The sequence below is a fragment of the Platalea leucorodia genome, assembly GCF_965183815.1.
Source record: "Platalea leucorodia genome assembly, chromosome: 1".
NCBI classification, from domain to species: domain Eukaryota; kingdom Metazoa; phylum Chordata; class Aves; order Pelecaniformes; family Threskiornithidae; genus Platalea; species Platalea leucorodia.
Window position 1 is genome coordinate 151,241,139 of NC_138823.1, and position 21,959 is coordinate 151,263,097.

At 42.5% G+C, this 21,959-nt stretch overlaps 1 protein-coding gene across 9 annotated transcripts; it reads right to left on the bottom strand.

Moving 5' to 3' along the window:
• Window positions 1-2,100: 2,100 nt before the first annotated feature.
• On the bottom strand, window positions 2,101-21,815 carry LOC309595429 (microtubule nucleation factor SSNA1-like). 9 transcript variants are annotated; one of them, XR_014229244.1, is made up of 4 exons: window positions 20,806-20,893; window positions 20,008-20,457; window positions 6,374-6,875; window positions 4,511-4,585 (listed from the first exon to the last, which is right to left on the bottom strand). XR_014229244.1 is itself a non-coding variant. In XM_082322368.1 (3 exons), exon 2 carries the CDS (start codon window positions 20,393-20,395, stop codon window positions 20,051-20,053), a length of 345 nt encoding a protein of 114 aa, XP_082178494.1. In that variant the 5' UTR covers window positions 20,396-20,457; window positions 20,806-20,893; the 3' UTR covers window positions 2,101-4,585; window positions 20,008-20,050. The 9 variants fall into 9 exon arrangements, 6 of the variants coding, with proteins under 6 accessions (XP_082178494.1, XP_082178495.1, XP_082178497.1 ...); XR_014229243.1 differs by lacking the exon at window positions 6,374-6,875 and having other exon boundaries at window positions 2,101-4,585; window positions 19,935-20,457; XM_082322368.1 differs by lacking the exon at window positions 6,374-6,875 and having other exon boundaries at window positions 2,101-4,585.
• Window positions 21,816-21,959: the final 144 nt, after the last annotated feature.

Below are 21,959 nucleotides of genomic sequence, written 5' to 3' on the forward strand. Positions count from 1 at the left end.
GCTGGTGAAGGGTCTGGAGCACAAGTGTTATGAGGAGCGGCTGAGGGAGCTGGGGTTGTTTGGCCTGGAAAAAAGGAGGCTGAGGGGAGACGTTATTGCTCTCTACAGCTGCCTGACAGGAGGCTGTAGCGAGGTGGGGGTCGGTCTCGTAACAAGCGATAGGACAAGAGTTGTGCCATGGGAAGTTTAGATTGGATATTAGGAAAAACTTCACCAAAAGGGTTATCAAGCATTGGAACAGGCTGCCCAGGGAAGTGGTTAAGTCCCCATCCCTGGAGGTATTTAAAAGACAGGTAGATGTGGTGCTTGAGGACATGGTTTAGTGGTGGACTTGGCAGTGATAGGTTAACGGTTGGACTTGATGATGTTAAAGGTCTTTTCCAACCTAAACAATGCTTTGATTCTATGATTCTATCTGACACCACAAGAGATGAGGTCTTGCCACGCGGGATGTATTTGGTTCCGTGGAAGTCGTGCTACAGCTGGGAGGTACGTGAACCACCCGGGCAGTCTGAGCGTGGGCCCCGCAGCAGGCACAGCCCCTTCCTGCTGAGCAGCTCATCCATTACCTGATACACCACATGTTGCTGATCAACACGTCAGAAAATATATCCAGTTTTGCAAGAGAGATACAGCAGAGGTGGATGCTTGTGGCTTAGCTGCAAAAGTCTGTAAAGGGCCAGTTTCACACGCATGGGATACAACTGGACAGGTCTGTGACAACAAGACAAGGACATAGAACTGCTTGCCAGTTACCTTGGGAAGAAAATCTGTGTCTCAGAAGCCCCCCTTCCCCCTAGAGCTGTGCTGCCTGTAGGAAGAAAGCCCGAACCTGCAAGAAGGCTAATGCGCAAACCCTCAGTGGGCCCTGAGAGCAACCACGTGGAAGGGACTGAACTCACCAGGCCGGTAGCCAGAGGCTGTGCAGAGGACAGAGAGACGCAGCAAGTCTGACCTATTCTGGGCACGTTGGGCTTGCATGCGAGTCCAGACTGGCTGGGTCTGTGCAGTGGCCATTTGCCCACTGCTCTGGTGGGATCCCCCAATGGTGCATGTAGCCAAACCTGCAATGCAGGCTCTACTAGTAAAATATTTCTGAGCCTGATCAGTATTGTGTTTACCTCCTGATGATCTGCCCCTGTTCTTGCTAACTGGAAGCTGTAGGTTGTGTTCTTGCAGCCGTTCTGCTGCTGCATCAGGGGAGGAAGAGGGAGATGCTACTGGTTTTTTGGACCAGCTCTGCTGATAGCTCGTTCTCTCTCCTATCCACCCCAATTGCTGCATTGCATCCCCTGACTTGACATTGATAAGGACTTGAGGGGATGCCACACAGCTCCTCGAGGAAGCCAGAGAACGTGTTGCTGAGGATGACGCTAAGTTAGCCAAGCCGTTCTTTTTATTTTTTCAGTGGGAGAAGTAACAAATTTATCTATGGACAGAACAAGAAAAGACAAAATGTAACCAGTAGAAAAATCTCAAATGCAAAAAAAATGCTGGACCTGTTGAGAAATACACACAAGATACTGCAGTCAGGCCGTCTGCAGCTTTAAAACCTGATTTGAATCCTGCTTCTTCACTGTCATCAATCAGCTGGAGGAACAAAGCAGCAAGCAGCCAAAGCAAGGACCAGACTGTGAAAGGATTTTAGGTGCTTGCAAACGCAGGTAGGCATCCAGCTGGACTTTCAAAGTTTCAATGGAATAGGGACCAATTTCGCTGAGCCACTGAACACCTTTAGGATTACGTCCATGAGCGATCCTAAAGGCATATGCGGTACTACAGGAACGGAGTTGTGAAAGATGAACATTTAAAATGTGTTTGTTCTGATCGCAGAAACAGCAAGGGAAGTGTCAAATCAGAGAGGCCAGAGGAATCCCAGACAGCAAAGGAATCTGCAGGGCGGCAGAGGGAAGCGCTGCTGCTCTGCCAGGCAGGAGCAGTTTGCACAGATTGCCACTCTGCCCTCCTGTGTCCTGAAAGTCACCATTTGCTTATTATAAACATTGTTAAATGAAACATGTAACTCAGGAGAGCAGAACTCGGTCTACATTCAGCAAGAATTTGTAGCTTGAGAGGTTTCTGAATCCCTGAATTCCTCCCTGGGTTCGCTTGCAGGTTTTGCCAGTCAATTGGTGACAATTCTTCCACAAGAATATTTTCCTCACTTCTTAACAGGTGGTCACTGGCAAGTTACATCTTTAAGCCATCCTGTGTGTGTTTTAACATGATAAATGTAGTGATTGAATATACAAAAAAAATGTTGTATTTTAACAACAAAGTCTGAATCTTTTTTTTTCCTGTGTGTCGAGTTAACTGCATGGATTTTTTTGATAGCTCTGTGTGTGCTGAATCACTCTTCGGAGGTGCCAGATCCATCCATCGACTCTAGGGGGAAGCAAAGCCAAGCTGGCTCCCAAGTTAGCCCTCTCACTTCCATGCCTGTAGTTGGGTGGGAGGAACGCAGGCCCTGCTGCAAGCTGTACGCTTCAGTTACCCTTTCTGCTTAAAGGATGCAGCAATTCTGCCCTCACTGGAGTGTCCTGAATTAAATCTCTTGCAACATAATGAGGGGTGAAAGTTCCAAAAATGTTTAAGACACTCATGAATACAAGCTCAAACAAAGATCACTATGAAATGTTACAGATGCTTATTCATGTATATGTGAAATCTTTAAAAACAGATTGGTTCCATTCTATTTTCCATTCTCTCTTTAGTGCTTTCTGAGGGTAAGCTCCATCTCAGTTGTTTGAAATGGTCAATCTCCACAAAACAAACAAACAAAAGGTGCTGGAAACGACCTGCAGTTTGTGACAGTCCTGTTGCCGAGGGCCTGGTCGTTTGCAAGCAAGTTCAAGGCCAAGCAGTGGGGGCGGGGGGAGCCCAGCGGGGGCGGTGGGAGCCTCCTGCCCCATCCTGGCGGCAAGGCCCAGCCCGGCCTCCCCCCAAGAAGGGACTCCCGAAGGACGGGACTCTAGGCACAAATGGTAGTTGTGGTGTTAGTTACTACGTCGCACCACCGATGAGTATTTTTTTCCTGTCCAAAATGTATTGAATGTTAAGACTTGCCCTTGGGAGTATGTCATCTTCATCATTTCCTTTACAAATGTACTGTTTTCAAAATCAAATGCTGGAGGCAGCAGAAACATACTGCAAGTGACAAAATAAATTGTTTAACCTCCTTGCTTGCTTGCAGATAAAGTGTAAATCAGATTTTATCTCTTCTTAGTGAAGTAGAAACGATGGGGATGAATGAACTCCTAAAAATAACAGAATAGCTAAAATCTCTGCTTTCTCTAGAGCAAATGTAGCCCTTTGGGAAAGTGCAAGAAATACCATCTGTGTTTCTTAAACTCTGAAGTTAATTTATTGCAGACATCTCTGTATTTACTGTAAATGGACATATTTTGTGTTGCAAAACAACATGTTGCAGTGATGAAAAATAACCTGAATACTCCCATTCAATTAACTCCAATGGGTTTTCTACCTGAAAAAGCTTCGTTTAAAAGATCGGCTTGTTCTGCCTCAGACATCAAACCAATCTGGTTTTTGTTTTTAAGTTAATTTCATACACATATCGACAGCTGTTCACAGAGGAAGCTGAGAGGGCAAACTGTGAAGGAGTTGTGACTTTTATGACAGATTATGTTTTTCTGATTATCAGACAAGAAGTGTATTTTATGAATAGCTACTGTCTTGGTGAGAGGATTCTTCAAAACGGACAACTCTGCGGGCTTTCCTGACAATCTGTTCTTTTCATTGTACCTGCTAAGCACTGCCGTTCCTTGCAGTTCATGTTAAGTGTAAGGTAGAATTTAGAATATAAGCTTTTTCATCCAAGTGGATGGAATTTAAAAATAATTCGGAACATAATTCTGAGATGATGAAAACAAATATTTGCTTTACTATAGGGTATCCTATGGGAAGCCAGGGGAACACAGCAACTTCAGCTGACAGCAGCTAAGCATCTTTATTTTAAACTATGGCTGGAATCGAGCCATGAAATACAGATGGAAATGTGGATCCGAATTTCCCCAAAGGTCAGTGTGCAGTTTGGGTCCATTACAAAGATAACTTTGGAACTAGATTTCAATCTAAACTTTTTTGAAGCGTAGAGGGTCCCCAGTCAAATGTTACCCTGTGAAATGTAAAAAGGGAGGCAGCACACAGGAGGCCGAGGCACTGTGATGTTGTGGTTTTATATTTGACTGCAAAGATTTAACATGTCTGTTTTTTCTTGTAATGCTTGGCCTTTGAATGACTGAGAGCTCATACAGACATCAGCTGCTCCTGTGGCAGCAAAAATCCTCTTGAAGAGTTGTTATCTCGTTTTTCTCCCAAATCCAGACAACTGGGTTATGAGAATGCAGAAAATGTGGAGTCATTTAGGCAAGCGATGATGCAAACACAAAGAGGCGAGCCCCAGAAGGCAGCACCATGGCAGAGGGGACGACAAAGCCGGGCACTGTCACTGCTGAGACGAGTTCAGCGCAGAAAAATGTTTCTGGAATGCATATGTGATTCCTCATCCCAGGCTCATTGTCCAGGAGCTTAGATCAATACCACTGCAGCAGAGATTCCCAATGAGCTGAAACAAAACAAAACACGCATTCACAGGAGCATTGCCATTCAAGAGCACGCATTTCCCAGCTAAAATAAAGGTCAGTCATAAATTACATCTCTGATTCCCTCGGGATTTCTCTCTCTTGCTCTGTTTTGGCAGTTTAAGACCCCTTTGATATTTGAGCAAGGCCTTTCCCTTTGCACATCTGATCTTGATTACAGTTATGGCAATGGTAATTCTTTACCTCCCCAAGGCAGCAATTTTGAGAAGAGAGAGGGAAAGCAAGTACAGTACGATTGTTTAGGAGAGAGGCACACTGCAGTCTTTTAACCATTTCTCCATTTTATAGCTGTGTCTCTTCCCCACAGATCACCCTTGCACGCAGCAGTGCTAATACTGAGCTCTTCCTAGGGGAATGCCCCATGTCAATCAGTGAAATCACTGTGTCTGGAGGCAGAAAAAATCAGGTTGTGTATTTACATATCGAAACACTGACTTCTGAACAATGAAGTTGTGGTTTAGATAGGTTTTTAGATGCTTCCTGTTGCCTGGTGAACAGAGAGACAATATCAATAAGCACCAAAGTTTTTCTTCTGGCTGCAAAGCGCAGTGGCCAGTCTCGGGGTTACCCTCCCCACCTCTCTCCCACCTTACAAAATGAAGGGGAGTGTTCTTGCTCAATTTGTGGAATGCAACTTTGTCAAAAGAGGGTGGATTTCCACATGCATCAACTTTGTGCCAGTCAGAATTGCCAATCTGCTAAGCCAAAAATACACTGAGGCTTTGCCTGAGGGAATGGGATGGGTGAAACTGGGTCTTGCACCACTTTTCCTTGTATGCAAAAGGCAGAGGCAAATGTTCCAGCCAAGAGCGTGCTGTTGAGAGCATTTGGGACAATGTGAAGGTGGCAGAAAATGTTGGATGCTGATTTGCTTTTTCCTATGGGTGGTATGAGGCATTTTGTTACAGGCAATTACAACTGCAATAAGATTTTTCACGTCAGTTTGTAATATGTACTTCATTCCTTTATTGCTTTTGCTTCTTTGGCTTGGTTATACCCTGAGCTCCTCAGGTTCATTGAGGCTCTTAATGGAGTTTGCAATGTGGAGGGCTTATTGAGTATGAGTAACTGCTCTTGAAACTCTGGCACCCACAATCTGCTCCCGAACAAATAATATTTTTACAGACTTGGGGGATGATTTACAAAATGGTTTCATTGCCTTTCAAGCACTACAAATGCCATCCTGTTAGCAAAGACAAGTGATGGGTACGGCTTCTTCCATAAAGGTGACCGCAAACATCACACTGGGAAGCACAAGCAGCTGGCAACTTTTGCAGGTCTGATGTTTGATTCTGGTGCCTGGCAGAAACACAACAGGCAAAATTGCCAATGATCCTTTTTGTTTTTCTTTGCTTGTATAATACATTTTTTAAAGCTTAAATGTGTTTTTAAATATGTCTACGTGCATTTTAAATGGGTCTTCCAGAGTGCAGTAGAACTTCCTAGGTACACGCTGTATTTTGCCATGAAGATACCAAGGACGTGATGAACAAAGGATACTCGTAACATTTTCCTGGGAAGAAGGAAATTTCGTAACTCGTCATACATAAGCCTTTCCTAAAAGTAATGCAAAACTTCCACAGTGCAGGAGAGGAACAAAGCTGTACCAGCTCTCACTATTCCAGTGACACAGCGAACCTGCTCGAGGAGCGTTTTACGAGCCAAAATTTCCACTTAGCTAATGCTAAGGAAGGGTCCAACATGGGACGTTTCCCTTTCCTTTACTATTTTGCTTAGACCTTCAGTATTACCTTGGAATATACAACTGAAGAATACTACATGAAGGAAAAAAAGTGTTTATTGCACATATCTGTACATTTTCACTGAGATGCAAAGGTTGAAGAGTTGGGGGCCCTCCAGACTGCCTGGGTAGTTGGGGGTGGGAGCGTGAGGTAGTGTGGAGGCCCAGCACCACACTGCCAGCAGCTGGGTGGGTGCCCAGCCTCCAGTGGTGAACGCTGCAGAAGGAGAGCTCTCCTTCACTGTTGTTCTCTCATAAATCAGCCTAATTATTCTAATAAGGAAAGCTGCGTCCCTCTGCTGCGAGCCCTGCTGGTTTACAGAGAGAGGGAAGCAAATAAAAAGGAACAATGCTGGCTGCTGCTGCGGGAGGGACGCAGGGAGGGAGAACAATAGTCCGGGCTCTCCTCCCCGCCGCCACCCCCTTAGGAGGGAAGAAGCGGGATGGCTTCGTGCACGCCCCTGGAGTTATTCCAGATCAGAACTGAAATCAGACGCCGGGCTGGTCAGCATCTGCTGAAGGAAAAAGCAAGTAAAACAGAGGGCAGAGGCATGTTGTTTTGAAGGCTGTAAAAGAACGTTGCTAAGAGAGAAAGGGACGGGATACGAGGCTTCACAATGTCCGAGTAACTAATGCACTATAAATACTGACCTGAGCTGTAATAGCAGGATCAAGTCCTAGCTTTATGCCTTTGGATTTTTTTTAGAGTAAGAAGATAGATTTTCGTTTTTGAGTTAACACTTGCACAAACTTGTTTCTTAAAAGATGTATTTCGGTTCCTTTTCTTGCTCTGTATTAGTTTAAGTCTTCTTGCAATCATGAAAATTAGAAACTTGTTTTTCTGTAACGAAATCTTAGATTCTTATTTACTACACAAATCTGGGAGCTGAAGCTTTAAGCAAACCACAAACTACCATATGATTTATTATAAAAATATGAGAGCCAAAATTACGTGCAGCCCTATTCATTGTTCTCTATATTTTTGTCATGTTCCCTCTTATTGTCTTCTTGCTGTGATGACTGAAACAAATCATTCAGGTCTACACCGCATATCATGATAGCCTCCTTGCTATTGTTTGGGTCAAATTAAAAGCGTTTGTCAAGAATAATTGTGGAATGGCATCAAAATTGATTTTTATTTTTTTTTAGGATTTAATTATTTTATTACTGTGATGAGAAATTATTCTTGATGTTAGATACTATATTTATATATTCTTAATAAAAAGCATTTTTAAAATTAGACAATTTTGACAGTTCTTGTGACGTTCTCATCTCAGGAAAATTCCTCTTGATCTCTCTGGATGTTCTCAGCAGCTTATCCTCTCTTTTTCAGTGTCAGTTTTATTAAAATGTCTTCATCCTGCCCTTTATACAGCAGACTCCAAAGAAAGCTCTGTAAATACTAGAAAAACCTTATTTTCAGTCATCTTTCCCGAATTCATTTCCATGAGGTAAATATATTGCGATGTTAAGAGTTTTCCCAGACCTACTTTCAGCCCAGAAATGCCCCTGCCTCTCCATTGCTTGCTCCTCTAACGTTCCTGATTCTGGGAAGTGTCATGCCAGGCTGGTATTTCTTCTGGCAGAAGAGGGGCTGCATACTGCTGCCAGCCTTGCTCTCTCCCAGCAGCCGGCAGACTTCCCTTCCCCTGCCATCCCGTGGGGCTTCCAGCCTCTGCTGCCCTGGGAGCTCCAGACCTTGCTTCATGACACCTGCAGATCACGTTGGGGCTGGATGGAAGGAGCTTCCCTGACATGTCTGAGTAACACTCAGCAACTGCAACAAGCTGGGTGAAGTTGCTCAAGACAGTAAGAGAGGAATTTAAATATTCATGTAAAGAAAGCAAGTTGTATGCTACAGCATCTACAACCATAAATTACAAGAGTGTCTTTCTTGAAGTCATCATAATTGCATCTTCTTAGATTGAAGTATAACACGGGGTGAAATTTTCAATAGGACACTGACCATGACCAGCTTTCAGCACTCAAAAAGACATGCAACAGGCCAACCACAAAGTGTGAGACTGTCATTCAGTCATGAAAAAGATCTAGAATTATTTATCTTTGCCTTTTATTTCTGAGCCTTTCATGTTTACTCAGTTGTGTTTTCAACCTTGTCTTTACAAGGAACAGAAATATAACTTCAAAGAGGGGAGGAAGAAGAACAAAGAAAATGCCTTGATTTCAGGAGCCAGGCCTTTGATAAATGCACCAAGAATCCTGAATCAAAGTCCAGAGCATTAACAAGCAGAGCAGAAGACCCAGTGACTTTAAGTAAGCCTGGTGGTATAAAATCCTCTCAGGCACTTATTAAATTCTTAATATTAGCTTAAAACTCATTCCAGAATTTTAAAATTAGTTTTGTTACCTTCTTTGCTACCGTACCGGACACAGCACTAGAATCAGAAGTTACAGATGGGGAAATTCAACGCTTTGAAATCCAGTAACACTGCACAACTACTTTGGTTGGTTTTAGGGGCTTTGCTCATGCTAATGAGATGATTTTAACTACAAATTAAATAACTTCCCTATCTAACAGAATCCCAACGTAGCAGAAGTAGTATCAAGTAGCTCAAGCAGCATACACATACACACACGTATTTATTTTTATTTACACTTCACATAGAGCAGAAACAAGAGAAGACTCCCAGGTCCTTCTGACTGCCTCCATGTGAGCCTGCCTGGGGTGGTTTTGTACAAAACGCATTGCCTTCATTTATTTAATCACCTGCTCTCTACCAGCACGCACAAGATGACCCCTTGTCCCATGGTCTTTGCAAAACCGACTGGCTCCTTCATGTGCGGTGGGAATGACGGGCTTGGGAAACGGAGGCTGTGCTGTGCTTTGAGGGTCCAGGGTCTGAACAGGTACCACACTTAAAATCTCTCCTGGATGAGATTATCCAGTAAATGTACTGTTAGCCAAAACAAATTATTTTTGATACCTCTTTAAAACATTTGGCTGTGCTTTCCCATTGAATAACCAAATGCAGAAGTTGTTTAAAACAAAAGTGTTCATGCAAGGCAATATGGGAAGATTTAAGTCCACAAAGTCAAGTTACACCTTGTTGTGTTTCGTCACTGCTGAATTCACCAACACCTGAAACTATACAATACATATCGGCACAATCTAAGTTAAAAGGGTCACCTTAATGCCTGAGAACCAAGCTTCACTCTAGCTATGTCAGTGTCACAATACACGGCATATTAAGCCAGGGAAAAGGACTTTTAACTCACAGTTATAGACAAATTCCATGCCTATATAAGCACCAATATGTGCATTGCTTTAAGCTCATCTAAAATAAAAAATATATTTTAAACTGAACAAGTCTCAGACCAAAAATCCATGTTTTGGACAGGCAGTACTCGCAACCAAGAAACTCCACACAGGAGTGCAGCTACTGGAAGAATAATTGGTTCACAATGACAAGCAAACACAGCATTTTGTTGTTTCTCCTTCCCCTTCAATGGCTGCTGGCTTTTAGAAGTTGCATGATGAAAATTTTTTTCTGAAGGAAAAAAAATAGAGCTCCCATGGGGCAGCTTTAGCTGCCTCCCATGTGGAACTGGCTTTTCTTGGAGCAGATTATCCCATTTATTATTATTCATATCTTTAAAGAGAAAGAAAATTCTTCCCCTACTCAGCCCAATAATGGTGTAGGAGGGAGCAAATTAAAAAAAAAAGAAAGAAAAGAGCCCTCTCATTTGCTACTTTTGCAAGCAGCCCCGCTCAATTCAGATCAAGGCCAGCAATTTTGTCCTTTTGTGCTTTTCCTCCTCTTTGATAGAGCCCAGTACCAGACACTGCTCTGCCCCAGGTTCTTTCACTACATTATCAGAAGTCTGCCCTTTCTCTGTCAGAGATGAAATGATGTGTGCTAATAAAAGAAAATAGAATTTGTCTGGTCTGGAGGAGCCAGTTTGTCACCAAGACTTTGATATCAGTAAATAAAAATAGAAACCTTTATGCAAACCAGCAGGATTTTAGCCAGCGTGAAAATTACTGAGCTACTGTCCTCTTTCAAAAATTATGTTTGTATTCAGTCATCCCAGACACCAGGAAAACCAATTGTTCCTTAAAATGTTATGGAAGTCTGTGCAGACACTGTTGCCAACCAGAGATTTCACAGCATGCAGACTTTTAATTGCCTTTCCTTTCTCTCTGCAGATGAGGGCATCTGAAATGTTTATCTTTAGTGCACCTTACTGGGGAATACATTAGTTTGTAAAACAGAGCAGGATTACAAAGAAAACTGCTGAATACATATGACATTTTGACAACTTTTTACAAGTAGCCTTACTGTGAGCATACTCCACTATCTTAGCACGTGTTTATTATTTTGCCATGTAGGTTGTACTCAGAGCTTTGAAAAGCTACATAGCTGACCTATACCGGCTTCCTCAATGAGATCACCGATCTGAAAGCTCCAGCATTATACTCCTTTTTCCTCTTTTCAATTTCAAGTTACAGTCTTTTCTCAAAGACAGTGCAATCATTTCTGGAACAAACTCAAGTCACCCTGCACATCGCCTTAATGCTAATTACATTACAGCATCACATATAGACCTTCTTTATTTGCAGAAGACTATAAACAAAGTCTGCATTTACTGGGACAAGGATATTCTCATTGACAAACATAATTAACTTCTGTTCTTTAATCTCCACAGCATATCAGGAATGTCACATTCCATCCATCCATCACTTCAACCTAACCTAAGAGTCTTTCTAGGATGGGTTTTTCATAGGATGAAACTGCTCTCAGATCAGGTGTCTGTTGTTTCTGTACCATATAATGTTCTTAACCCCGTCCAACCATAACTTCTGTGGCACTATCAAACTGAATGAAATCTCTTTATCTTTGCAAACAATTTTTCCAAGTGTGCCAGAACATGTCCGGTCAATATGAAGATACTGAAAGTATTTCCAACTCACCACATGGCAGAAGAGCAGCGTGTTTTCTGGTCAGCAGCTTGGGATAACTAAAAACATGCTAAGCAAGGGGCTAGGAGATAGGGGCAACGAAAGCTGTTGCAGCAGGAAGAGGAGGACAGGGCTACAAATGAGGGTTTATACAGTAGCAAGACTGTGGGGGCTATTGAAAGCAGAGGGTACACAACCTAGAGTAGCTGTTAATGACCAGCCTATTTAAATTGTCCTTTCTAATCGCAGACAGTACTGAAATATTAGACAGGTTTCTACCAAGAACATTCTATACTTATATATAAAAATACTAAGCATTTTAATATCTATATATCTATAAAAATGTATATATATATTTATTGTGATATGTGAAATAAAAGAATACTGCTGTCAGTTGTCACCTGTCCTAGATTGAAGTAGTTTTTAATCTGAATTCATAGAGCCAGCTTCTTTTCCCTGTAGAAGAGCCCTATCCATCCATACCCCCACAGTTCCTGACTTGCCATGCTACTTCAACTCCATTAACCCAAAACGAACTGTGGTGGAATATGGTTGCCACACAGCCTGTTGCTGTCATATGCGGTCAGAGTGCTGTTATGTGGTCTATATGCCGTTACAGACAGACTAGAAGTCAGATCCTCCACTGTATTTAAACACTAAGGAGCCTCGATATCTCGAAAACCCTTAAAGGGTGATGGTACAAATACCTGGTGGTCTTACACAGACTAGCATAAGGTAATAAGAAGCCCAATGAAAATGAGACAAAACAGTAGGTTCTGTAAAGACAAGCTATCTGAATAAGGTTAGGCTTGTGAAAGGTAATTAATTAGCAACTATTATTAAAAGTTCTTTCTGTTCCTCTGACCCATCTCCTGCAGTCAGCTCCCAAACACCTGTGAGTAGGGCTTGCAGAGAGCAGGTCTGGAAAGTCAGAGTAGCTGCTCTGGAGCTGGGATACTTTGTCATGAGGGGTGTATCCATGGCAAAATTAGTAATAAACACCATCACGACGCTGCATGCAATGTGAAGTGAGTAATAGCAAAAAGTATGCATCTAGTCAGTTACAGCTATCCCTTCTCCCAACACCCAGGCTGAGAATGCGTAATCCAGTTGGTTTATGTCAAACAGGACGTGAATCCCTGGGAAGCAGTCCAAGTCAGAGCATTCAGTTGAGGCTGAAAAAGCAAAGCCTCCATTCCCAGATCTGTCCCTGATTTGGGGCAGATTACTACTGAGTCACTGTCTATTAAGGGGGATAAAGATATTAAGATTCTCTGTAAGGTACTTTGTGATCTGTTGATTGGAAGCACTTGTTTATGTATCCTGTATAAATATATATATATATATACTCAGCATTTTAAAACACTTAAAAATAAAAATAACATGGCATAAAACCAAATGTTGGTTCAGTTAAACTGGTGCTGCACAGGTAGTTTCTTTCTAACATTCCCGAAGAAAACCCATATATTCACATGCACAACATGAACGCGTATGGCAGAGTGCCACGGGAGGCCTCAGTGGAATACTTCATTAAAAAACAAACAAAAACCGAAAGTACATTCCAAATTGAACAAGCAACACTTGTTACAAATCATTTACACTACTAAGGGAAGCACAAAGCTTGCAACTCGACTGAAGGATTAGACAGCATTTGACCAGGAACTTGGTGTACTACACAGTGAATACAAACCACTTACAGGCTTCTGGGCTTCAATAGAACTTGGGCATCTGTGTGTTTCCCCTTGGTCACAGGTTTTTGAACTTGAACAACTTGAATCTGAAGCAAGAACACTTTAGGCTTCAGACAAAAGCCCCTAAAGGGAACAGGATTTTAAACAATATCCTTCTCATGGAGTCAGTAAAAGACAGTTAGAATTCCGCGAGTTTCAAGAACAGAAACAGGTTACACTTCTGTAGCAAGTCCAGCGACTCCTGAATGCACAAGATTTCTTAAGTGTGTCCACATGGTCGATTGCTTTTTGGCAGGGCAAATTAACCCTTGCTGAGCCCAGTACTGCAGCAGCTACACTGCTTCCAGCTGTACCTGAGCTCCTGCATTTAAAGATAACCTGATTGCAATCAGCTATCACATTGCTTGTGACTGACAGCATGGACTGGGTTTTCTTTTTTTCAGCTTGCTTCAGTGGACCTTGCAACAGTAAACTATGACCATTATAACCACTCGGTTTGAATTGTCTCACAACCCTTTACCATGAGCCAGGCTAACAAAGATGCTCCTCTCTTTCTCCAGGTGGGTGGTCTCTACTAAAAAGGCAGCTCCTCTTTTGCCCCACAGCCCCCTGGGATGAAGTATCCATTCCCTTCATGCTAGGAACAACTCTTGAGGAAGGACCAATATTTAATGAAAAGTACCTTGGGTTCATCCATTACAGCAAGTAATCCCACCTACTATTGGACAGTAAGCGGCACAAATCTCCAGCAGGATTTCTGTTATTGAACAACTGCATAAGCATATGAAGAATTACTGCTAGTTTTTTTTTGTTTTCAAACATCTGACAGAATACGATTCAGCTCTGAATATCAACTATATTAAAAAAGTGCATCACGGGAGTCTACCTGTCACGCTGATTTTCAACTCAAAGTGTTCTCACTGTATAAGGAAAATGGCTTTAAAAAATTAAAGCTTGCAGAATACAAAAAGGATTTTGTCTCTGGAACTGAGAGACATGCCCAATCAGAATGGATCTCCAAGTTGTATCAACTTGTTAATAACCATATAACAACAAAAAGAGAGTACTACAAATAATAATTTGATTCTAATTCTGAATACAGATAGGGAGATTTGAAAGCATTTAGGAAAGAAATTTGCTATTTTTTTTTACTACATTCAACTAAATCAACTATATGAAGTAGTTTAAAAAAATATAAGTTACAGATCTGTTGTGGACTATGACGGAAATAATTTTTTAAAAGTGCTCCCATATACCACATGTCAAAGGGAAACCTCAAGCTCATTACAAGAGCTCTCACTGGAGCATGAGAACCTACGCTTATAAAGCTCAAAAAATAACACCTATGAAGATTTAACTTTAAAGTGCTCCATGACCAGTCTATTCGTTATCATACTTTGGAAAACATTTAAAAGTAAGTGTTAAAAATTGTTCAGCCTCTTACTTTGTTTACTGTCTCTACCTAACAGTTCCATCTTCTTGATTTAGGCTGGCCACTGCAGGAAGCTGTGTGTCTGCCTCTAAAAAGATAATAAACAAGAACACTCAAAATTGATATAAGTCCTAGGCCAAGTACCTATATTCTATAGAACACAAGTGGTTGTAAGCAGAGAGGAGAAGTCATCCCACATAACTTCATATGCCTTCAAGTGAGGTGTGAGTGAAACCGAAGGTCCGATCACAGTCAGTGGAATCACAATCAATCCCACCTCCAGAGGGAGACCGATACCGCTTTTCTCAAATGCCTTTTTTTGAACATGACTGTTTTCCTCCGACACAGACAAATCCTATTGCAAGAGTAACATTTTCCCATTTATGATGTTCAAATTAAGCATACTTAGAAACATTCCCAGCTTTGAATGATGCAGCAAGCAATAGGCTTGCTACAATCAAAATGCAAAGATTTGACACCATTTTCAATGCTGCTACTAAATAAGATATCTAAGTTTGCACTAAAATTTACTAATTTACTGTAGTGGTTACTGCAGCATATCTACAGTCTAGTCTTGCACAAACAGACAAAAAATGCAGATTGTTCACCCCACAAGATCTTGTGAAACTACTTTTGAAATCACTGTAAAATGAAAGTGTTTTATTAGCCCCACTTCTAACGTATATTTGTAAAATCAAACTACAACACTGAACTACTTTTCACACAAATCCCATAAGCTAAAGCTATGAATGACCAAAACCTCCCTTTTCTGCAAGCCTGAACCTCTCCATCATGTTTTATTAATAGCTAACATACAAGTTGTGTCACCTGCACACATCTGGTTTTTACAGCTAGATATTGAACGAAACTTCATCTGAAAATCAACTGAGGAAGACAACAATCAAGGACTACTCTGGGGCAACTGAAATTAAAGACAGATTTATAAAGCAGTAAGGGGCAAAGAACAAAAAAGACTCATTCTCAGTTTAAAAAAAGTGTAGAACAATCATCCCAGATGTGGCCACAGTGCCTGACTCCCCCCCCGCCAGTAACACAACAGCGACTGACAAAGCAATTGGTGCACAAACTAAACCAAAGGCTAATCTGTCCTTCCCCAATAGACAAAAAAATAGAAGATATTTATATTTAAAACAAAGACATACATTAAAAACAAAGCTAAATGAGTGCTCTGCTTTTAGGAAAACTTGTCTATCCATCCGTTAAAAAAACACAACAAACACACAAATCAATATTAAAGCATCTATTGATACTTCTTCACTCACTACTAAAAAGGAGGAAAAAAAGCCTTATAAAAAAAAAAAAAACAACTGTTTTATCTACTTACATAAAAACCCAAGAGCCCAGGATCTACTCAAAGTTAAGGATAATTTCAGCAATTGCCACAAGCTGCATCTTCTAACTCAAATTTCTCCTAACAAGCAAATAAAGAGTAATAGATACTGGTCTTCTGCAGAGGACTCATCTACATGATGAATTAACTGTAGACATTCGATCCTTTTGCTAACAATCTTCTGAATGTTCTTGTTCCAGAATTAAGAGTACCTTATTCCAATTTAGCTTAATCCATGTAATCCATTTGGAGTGAGACACACTTATACCACAAGAGCTAGATGGAATTGAGATACTTAATTCTGAAATTGCAATCCAAGACCCAGCCATCTGGGTTTAGATTACAGTTTGCTTCATTGTTTGAATGGCCAAGTTTTCGGGAGTTTGAAGATGCCTGGATTTCCTAGTCTGAGGACTTCTTAGTCCGAGGAAGCAAATCTTTTGCATTCAAGAGCCTAAACCTACCATCCCTCTGCCTAAGTTCTCCAAGGTCAATCTGACATACACGCTGAGCGCAGCTAACACACGGACAGGACCTAGGGTTCTTTATAAAACCCAAGTAGTTCACTGATTACTGTTCACAGCAGAGCTACCAGGGTAGGAAACAACGGCAAGACGTCCTGCGTGAGCCTGGCAGTACCCTGACCCAGCAAACGGGAGGCTCAGATTCCACAGCCTCCCGCTGGAACTGGCCACTGCGTAGCTGAGCATGGCGGTTGGTGTGGCCGGAAAGAGGAAGCAAAAACATAGGTTGCCTCTGTAGCTTACTTGTCAGTGGACTTAACGGAGGCAGGGGGAAAGTCCAGACTTCTGGTGAACCTCAGTTGATTTCTAAAGTTTGATTTATTGGGTAGCAGGAAACACAGGCAGTAGCTCGGAACAAGCACACTTAAAGCAGACAGAAATTAAGTCCACCTCTCTTTCTATCACACCCCCTCATGCTCCAGTCTTCCCGAACCAGGACTCCACATCCATACTTCCTCCTTATTCTCCACCCCAAAAATTAGGACCCATCCCAATCCGCTCACCTCCACTCCTGCAAGGCAATTAGCAGAAACTGCATGTGGGGAGGTACCTGAACTGAAGGGTAAGCATCTTTGCAGACAGTTACAGATTGTGAGTGACTGCTTGTATACGGGACTTCACCCAGTGGTTTGTATAACCACCTCCACACAGAAAACTACCTTCAATGTACCACTCGCATGCAGCTTCTTTGATAACCACCAAACTCTATCACACATAATAAACTTAGTTTACTTGGCAGTCAACACTCAAATGTTCTGAAAGACCTGGTCATCACTAGAGTTGTACGTGCTAGGTACATATTTAAGAAGTATTGCTATAAAAGCTGGGAATCGTCATCTCTCCTCCAGTTATGTCCTGTTATTTGGAAACCAGGTGGAGATGCCACTACATAAATTCAGGAAATTAGACCAGTGCTCTAGATGCATTTCACTGGAGCTGTGAATCAAGCACAGGCAGGAGTTTCAAGAACTGTTGTCTCCTCACATACCAAATAAGCTACAAGACACCCAACACAGCACTTTAGATTAGGCACTACAGTTTGGTAACCTGAACTTTCGTCATTAAGGCTCCTAGATTGTAAGCACTCAAGTAAATTACTGGATCTAACCCAGAGAGTCTATAAAATCAACGTAAAAAATTAAGTCAGGAAAAGTATGATGCTTTAAGTTTATAACCTGCCTTATTTCAGGGAAACTTTCTGTTGCAGGCTGGCCCTCCAGAGCTGCTGTAATCCGCAAGTTACCACTTCTGTTCTAGCAATACTGTGTATTAATTTAGTTTGCATGTCTTCTATTCTAAACAAACTGAAGCTGTTTAAGAAAAGCTATTTATGTCAAGATTTATACTACCTGAAAAAGCAGTGAAAAAGGTTTACCACTTCAATAAAAGGACACAGTAAGTTCATTTGGGTCAATACAGAATGTAATGGTAAGAGCTATTTTTGAGTAACAACTCTGCAGGTGCACTTACTTCACAATGACTGCCACACTTGGGAGTTATTCTACAAATAGGCAAGCCCTAGAGGTATGATATTACTAATCTCCACTTGTGAATTTGAATTTAAACAGAAATTTTACAGATTGGGATCACTGAATGGAACTCTAACAACATTTCAACTTTTAATTTGAAAGTTGGGAGGCCCCAGTGTGTGTAAATACTAACCATTACACTTTCCCTCAGTTTTGTAACTTAAAAAATTCAAACACCTCCAGTATTTTAGTTTTGACACTGTAATAGCTACACTTAGATGTAATAATGGTCGTGAAGTAAACTTCTTTAAAGGCTTACAAGGCTTCTCTTAAAACTTCTTTAGTTTTAACTGCCTAAGTAGAGAAAGAAGAGGCATTATTTATAGTATGATTATTCTAAGGCAAACAAACCTATAATTATTGTCTGAGATGGATAATACAAGAAATTAACTGTACTGCTCTCTATAAATGAGCTTTCTATGATATAGGTTTTTTTTCACAATTTCAAGTTCCTTATGCAGTCTACATATGCAACTCTAAAAAAAGTCCTTGCTCTTCAGTTAATACCTTTTCCTGAGTCATCCTATTTTGATGTAAATTAGTTACTAATACCAAACTAAGGGAAGAGAGAATGCCAAGAAAAATCCAGTGAAATAAATCACTTTTTTGCTACTAAAAAACAGCAACATTTTTGTGTTTCACTTCAATATAAACAAGGCGGTCCTGAATACTGCAGTACTACAACAGCAGCAATACCGCTGAGATTATCTAATTTTATCACCTCAGCATTACTTCAGGGACGCCATTGCAAATGCTATACAAGTAAATTGTTGATTAGCTCAGTCACGCTAATCCCTGATGTAGCATGGCAATCAGAAGAACATAAAATTTGCTTCATATTATTGGTGAAGAGCTATTACTGAAACTATTCACATCTAAATACCCCTTATACTTGCACCTGAGAGACACACAGTTATCAAGTAAGGAGATTACAATTGCACTTCTTTCAATTTAGTTAATTGGTATAGAATGAAGATTTGACTACAAGATGCAGCTTAAAAATCGAGTTACTGCTATAACACATGAATGAGCAGGACAAAATGCATGCGCATGTACACACAGAGAGGTTTAGTAACTACTAGAAATAGAAAACAGGATTGAGACTTCTGCCATGCTGTTACCTCCTCCCTCATCTCTAAACCAGGTTCTATTTTAACCTCATCTGTAAGAATGCCTGACAGCTGCAAACTACTTCTAATCTCATTTTCTACTTTCATCTTGCATTTGTATTTATTTCTCGCCATTCCAAGTTGTTCACTATTCTTTACAATCTTATTACAATTATTTAATAGATGAGTATAGACCTAAAGGACACTAAAAATAAGGTTTCCATAAGTTCTTTTATTGGCTTTTAGCTAAGATTATCTTCTTTGGCCTTGTATTTAAATCTTAGCATTTTTGATTGAACCCTGGTGTTTTTTTCAGGACTTCTAGACACTATTGAAATAGTTATCTCTTCCTTATCCGTCAGTGGATTATCTGGTCGGAGCTTACATGGTGTAGCTGCCTGCAGTGCTCTGCCCTGCACGTGGGAGGAATGCACTTGCACCAAAACCTGTCTTTCACTATAGTGTGCCTCCTTTCTAAACAAGACTTTTGAGTATAGCTTCAGAAGATGCATGAACCATATACAGTCTTACAGTTCAAGCCTCCATGCCTTGCATTAGTCATGTTTTCTCACCTTATCCCTCCATTATTCCAGGCAAGTAAGAGATGATTGTAAACAGGTGCTGCCTTCATGCATGCATCAGACAGAACTCCAAACTCCTAGAGAAATCTAAATAGTTGGTTTCTGTTTGGTATCTAACAGTAAACCTAAGCATTTCTAAAGTGAAAAGAAGTAGTATCTGATCTACTTGCATCCTCTAGTTTTCAATCACACAGTAACTCACTGGTAGCCATCTGAAGCCAACCAATAAAGCATGATTTTTTTTTTTTTCCTGTCTTCAGAACAGCCTCGAAGCATCACCATGTCAAAACTGACAGCCTCACTTTTGTCTCAGCTACCTATTTGCAATTAGTTTTATAGCGTTTAAGTAATTAGATTTTTTTTTTTAAACAGCAAAACAGTAACTTTATTTCATCTATTTTCTAGTGCATTTAAAAACAATAATAAAACATACAGAAAGGTTGGAAGAAAATTCCTCTCTGCTTATACTGTCGTCGTAAGGTTCTGTGGCTAACCGCATTTCTCACCTAGTGGAATTTTAGCACTGTGGAGTCCAAACATTTGACTGTTTCACGTTACACTGGTTTTCAGTTCTGGTGTATGCTTTAAGCTTCCCACTTCCTTCTTCAGGACATTAAGCAAAGTTCTAGAACTATCCAAAATCTTCATGTAAGCAGCTTCAGTTTCAGCAAGAATTTTATCAAGCTCATTCCGTGAAGCTACCTTTTGGGCCAGGTTTTCACATACACACTCCAGTTGTTCATTCAGGACTTGGATTTCATGCTGGAGTTTATTTTTTTCCTCTTCTGCTTGCTGGATTTGTTTGTTCAGCTCTTCTTTTTGCATACACAAGTCTTCAATGCATTTCACTAGCTCATTATTGTAACCCTGAAGAACAGCTCCCTGCTGAGTCATCCTCCGCTCCTCTCCGTGGGCTCTGCCACTGCTCCCTTAAGTCCCCTCTCAGCAACAGCCTTCTGCGCTCTAAAAAAAAAAAACCCCCCCCCAAAAAAAACCCAAAAAAAACAAACAAAAAAAAAAAAAAAGAAAAATCCTGTAAGAGAATTATCATGAACAATGCTATGCTAGCACAGGCAGAGCCACGGGGAAAGATGCTCTGGTTAAGGTTAGCATGCTAGTTCTGAGTTGGGCCACATCTCTCCCCTTTTCAGGAAGGGGGCAGGACAAAATTCAGCATCTACACTATACCTTTACTGAAAGCTGGCCTCTCCTAGGATAACCTCATAGCAATTCTCAACTCTGGTATCAAAAAACTTCTATTATATAATATCTTAATACCATTCTGAATACATGATGCTTTGTACCTCAGACTTCGAGGGTTTGGTCAGAAATAACCGAAAGGCCCTTTCCCAGGAGAAGGCTCAGCAATCGCCACGAGCAGCAGCATCCACCCGGCCTCTGCTGAAGGGGATCTTCCTCGCAAACCGAGCGCCAGGCATCCGCTTCAGACAGCCCGGGGCCACCTGCAGCCAACCGATCACGGCGGCCGGGGTGACAATTTTATGCGTGTGCCGAGACGAGGACGAGCCGTTTGCTCGCCGGAGGCGGCCGTTAGCGCCCGTCAGGCGGCCGTTAGCGCCCCTCACGCGCCGACCCCCCCCCCACACCTCCCCCCGGCGGCGGTTTCACCGCGCCCGGGCCCTTCTGCCGCCAGCGCCTCGCTCCCTCAGCGGCCGGGGCTGCGGCAGCCTGGCGGCGTTTCTTCAGGGGCCGGGAGAAAACCGGCGCCGCCGCCGCAGGGGCCGGGCAGCAGGGCAGGGCCCGACCCGCGCCGCCGCCTCCCCAGGGACATTTTAACAACCTCTTCGCCGCCGAGCGCTTCCTCGCAGAAGACGAGCCGTACACAAAATGGCTCCTGCCTATACATCAAGTCCCTGGGCGGAAGGGGAGGAGGGGGTAGGTAAGAGGAGACCTTCCCTTTCCTATCCCGCGGCCGGGCGCCGCTCCCCCCGCCCCGCCGCTTCTCTCGCAATTCCCCCTATTGCCCCCACCTGCCTGGCGTTCCCGCCCTGGTGGCTCCCACCGAGAAAGCCGGCTGCCCCGCCGCGGCCCAGCTCCTTCTCGGCCCGCCCGGGCAAGGGAAGCGAGGCGCGGCGTGGCTCGGCGCTGCCGGCAGCGCGGCCCCCCGGGCGGCGGGGGCTCCCCTCGGCCAATCAGCCGGGCGCGCCCGGCTAACGGCTGCTCCGACCGGCAGCACCTCGGAGCCGCCGGGTGAGGGGTCACGGAAATACCCGAGCGTTTCCGAATGCGGCGCCACCCTGACGGGAGCGTGAAAACATCTCTACGGAAATAACCGATGTTTTCCGAAGCCAGGTAGCGCTCGGGAGAGGCGGACGAGGCGGGCCGGCCGGCGGGAGGAGGAGGGAGGGAGGAGAGTGACGGAACGAGCCGATGTTTGCCGAAGGGAGAGACTGAAGGGCGTTGGGCTCGGCGAAGGCAGCCGATGTTTCCCGAAGGC